The sequence below is a fragment of the Haplochromis burtoni genome, unplaced genomic scaffold (genome assembly GCF_018398535.1).
Source record: "Haplochromis burtoni strain Fernald_Lab_line unplaced genomic scaffold, NCSU_Asbu1 Contig_3, whole genome shotgun sequence".
NCBI classification, from domain to species: Eukaryota; Metazoa; Chordata; class Actinopteri; order Cichliformes; family Cichlidae; genus Haplochromis; species Haplochromis burtoni.
Window position 1 is genome coordinate 2,278,571 of NW_024582364.1, and position 3,134 is coordinate 2,281,704.

General features: G+C 33.6%; 1 protein-coding gene across 3 annotated transcripts in view; it reads left to right on the forward strand.

Moving 5' to 3' along the window:
* Positions 1-2,195, forward strand: part of LOC102304195 (tetratricopeptide repeat protein 39C) — a 21,705-nt gene extending 19,510 nt beyond the window's left edge. For all 3 annotated transcript variants that reach the window (XM_005912722.3, XM_014332663.2, XM_042219295.1), the window contains one exon: positions 1,459-2,195. In XM_005912722.3, the coding sequence (XP_005912784.1) occupies positions 1,459-1,548 (90 nt within the window). In that variant the 3' untranslated portion in view covers positions 1,549-2,195. The remainder of the gene's footprint in view (positions 1-1,458) is intronic.
* The last annotated feature ends 939 nt before the right edge of the window (positions 2,196-3,134 follow it).

The window sequence follows — 3,134 nt, forward strand, 5'->3', positions numbered from 1 at the left end:
ATTCTAAAACAAACAATAGAATTTGAATAAAAAGAGTAAATTAGAATGAAAACAACAGCATTTGAATAAAACAAGGAATTTGAATGAAAACAGGAATTTGAAATGAAAACAATGAATTTGAATGAAAACAACAGAATTTGAATGAAAACAATGGAATTGAATAAAACAAAGGTGAATGAAAACAACAGAATTTGAATGAACAGACCAGAATTTGAATCAAAATAATGGAATTAGAATGAAAACAATGGAAGTTTAAAACAAACAACAGAATTAGAATGAAAACAACGGATTAAGAATGAAAACGACGGAATTTGAATGAAAACAACAGAATTTGAATGAAAACAACGAGAATTTCGAATGAAAAGAATTGAATTAGAATGAAATGAATAGAATTTGAATGAAAACAATGGAATTTGAGAACAAACAAGCAATTGAATGAAAAGAATGGAATTAGAATGAAATGAATAGAATTTGAATCAAAACAATGGAATTTGAATGAAAACACGGAATTAGAATGAAAACAGATTTGAATGAAAACAACGGAATTTGAATGAAAACAATGGAATTGAATGAAAAAAGAATTTGAATGAAAACAAAGGAATTTGAATAAAACAACAATTAGAATGAAAACAGAATAGAATGAAAACAACGAATTTGAATGAAAACAAGGATTGAATGAAAACAACGGAATTAGAATGAAAACAAGAACAGTTTGAATGAAAACAACGGAATTTGAATGAACAGACCAGAATTTGAATCAAAATAATGGAATTAGAATGAAAACAATGGAAGTTTAAAACAAACAACAGAATTAGAATGAAAACAACGGTATTAAAATGAAAACGACGGAATTTGAATGAAAACAACATGTAAACAGAATTTGAATGAAAACAACGGAATTTCAATGAAAAGAATTGAATTAGAATGAAATGAATAGAATTTGAATCAAAACAATGGAATTTGAGAACAAACAATGCAATTAGAATGAAAAGAATGGAATTAGAATGAAATGAATAGAATTTGAATCAAAACAATGGAATTTGAATGAAAACGACGGAATTAGAATGAAAACAGCATTTGAATGAAAACAACGGAATTTGAATGAAAACAATGGAATTGGAATGAAAAGAAAAGAATTTGAATGAAAACAACGGAATTAAATGGTCTGAATGCCTGATGCAGTCTCGCCCTGCAGAGCAGTGTTGTAAGTATCTTGCTTGCATTAGCATTAACTTTGTTAGTTGATTGGTAGCTGACACTGAATGAGCACAGAAGCCATAACAGCCATCTCTGCATGTCTGGGCAGACACACGGTGTCTAAGAGGAGCACTGGGCACTGGGCTCTCTGTTTTTCTTACCTGATTGGTCAGCATGTTCATTGATCTGTCTGTGTTGACTGCAGAGGTTGTTAGAGGGCAGAGCACGAACAAAATAAAATTCATTTTGTTTTCTGTGCAGGAGGACTACGCTGGCTATGACTTTGAGAACCGACTCCACGTTCGTATTCATTCAGCTTTCGCCTCTATGACGGCCTCCGCCCAGCCTTGAACTTTAATCTGAAATAAATGTCTTTGAAAAAGCCACAATAATGAGTATGGATATTTTCACTTTAAAATAATTTCTTTTTACTTATAAGATTCTGAGCCCAGTGCATCATTTAGAACACAAACATGAATATTTCACAAGAAAACAGGTACAAGAGGTGTTATCGATCTGTTACTGTACGGCACAATACACTGTTTGTTTTTGTCTTCAGGGTTTGTTTTAAAACTAGATGTCTGTTAAATTGAATGAAAACCCGTAGATTTGTTTTGTAAGATCTTAGGCATTATTGCTTACATGGAGGAAATGTTTCTTCAGATTGTGTAAAGGCACATATCAAGTATTAAGCATCAAAGCAATTACAAGAAATGACTCTGAAAATGTCTTTAAGAAGCCAATATTTCCACTTCAGTGTTGGTTGTTGACTTTGACATTTGTAAAGCTAATCTATAGGCAGTGTATTAATCTTTTGTTTTTGTTTTTTTAAAAGCACAGCCCCTTTTTAAGCAGTCGTTTTTATCAGTGTAAATATGTCTCACATAAAGGTTTTAATAAATGTGCCACTTTGAGCGGCTTAAATGCACAACGCTCCTTTCTGCTGCAAAGTTTTTCCTGTATATTTGTTATAATAAAAACAACATTGTAAAACTGAATATCTGTTTTCGTCGACTGTTTAAGTGTCATAGCTTAAAGGTGACAAATACATTTCTTCACCAACAGAATTTGTACTTCTTTAGTGATCAAAGTAATCACGAGGGGCATTAAGCCTTTCCTGTAGTGGCTTATGAGGCACAGACAATGATGAGGAATCTTTTATCATTCCTCCTCAAACTGCTTCAGATGCCTTCAGATCATGGAAATTGGACTTTTTTTTTTCCCCTTACCGTTTTCTTGTTTTGTGTTAACTTTTTTTTTTTTTTTATCCTGTATTACAGAACTTCCGAGCTTCATCTATGAACTACTGCTATTATATTGTTATTACATCCATCTTCTTCTGGTTATTAAATTCAAGGTAACAGGGGAGCTTGGGTCTATCCCAGCTGTCACAGGCGCACAGGCAGTGTACATCCTGGACAGGTCACCAGCCTGTAACAGGGCTAATACTTATTACCTGTTTTAATTCATTGTTCCTTGATGACAGGGTGTCTTGTACCCAAGGTAGCAAAGCAATGCTAAACCATGATTCCCCCTTTATACTAGGTTTCATGGTCCTGATTTTGGTGATGGTGTGTCTTCTGCCCCTCTAAACATATTTAGATGGGCATCTTTTTGCTAAAAAGATCAACGTTTGTTTCAGCTGTCAAATGGAAACATGCCAAACAAAATTTAGAGTAATGAAAGAGCAACTCAGAGTTCAGTATCTTGCTTAAGGACACTTTGGTACATAGACTGGAGCAGCCAGGAATCAAAGTACCAGCCTTCCAGTTCTCAGATGACCTGCTGTGCTACAGCCACCACAGAAGATAACTTCTGGGTAATCAGATTGTTTGATTCAGTCATAGCAAATGTAACATTCATGACCATAACCATGTACACAGGAATTTCTTTTTTTTTTTTTTTTTTTAACCGCAAAAACCCACAAAACCACAACG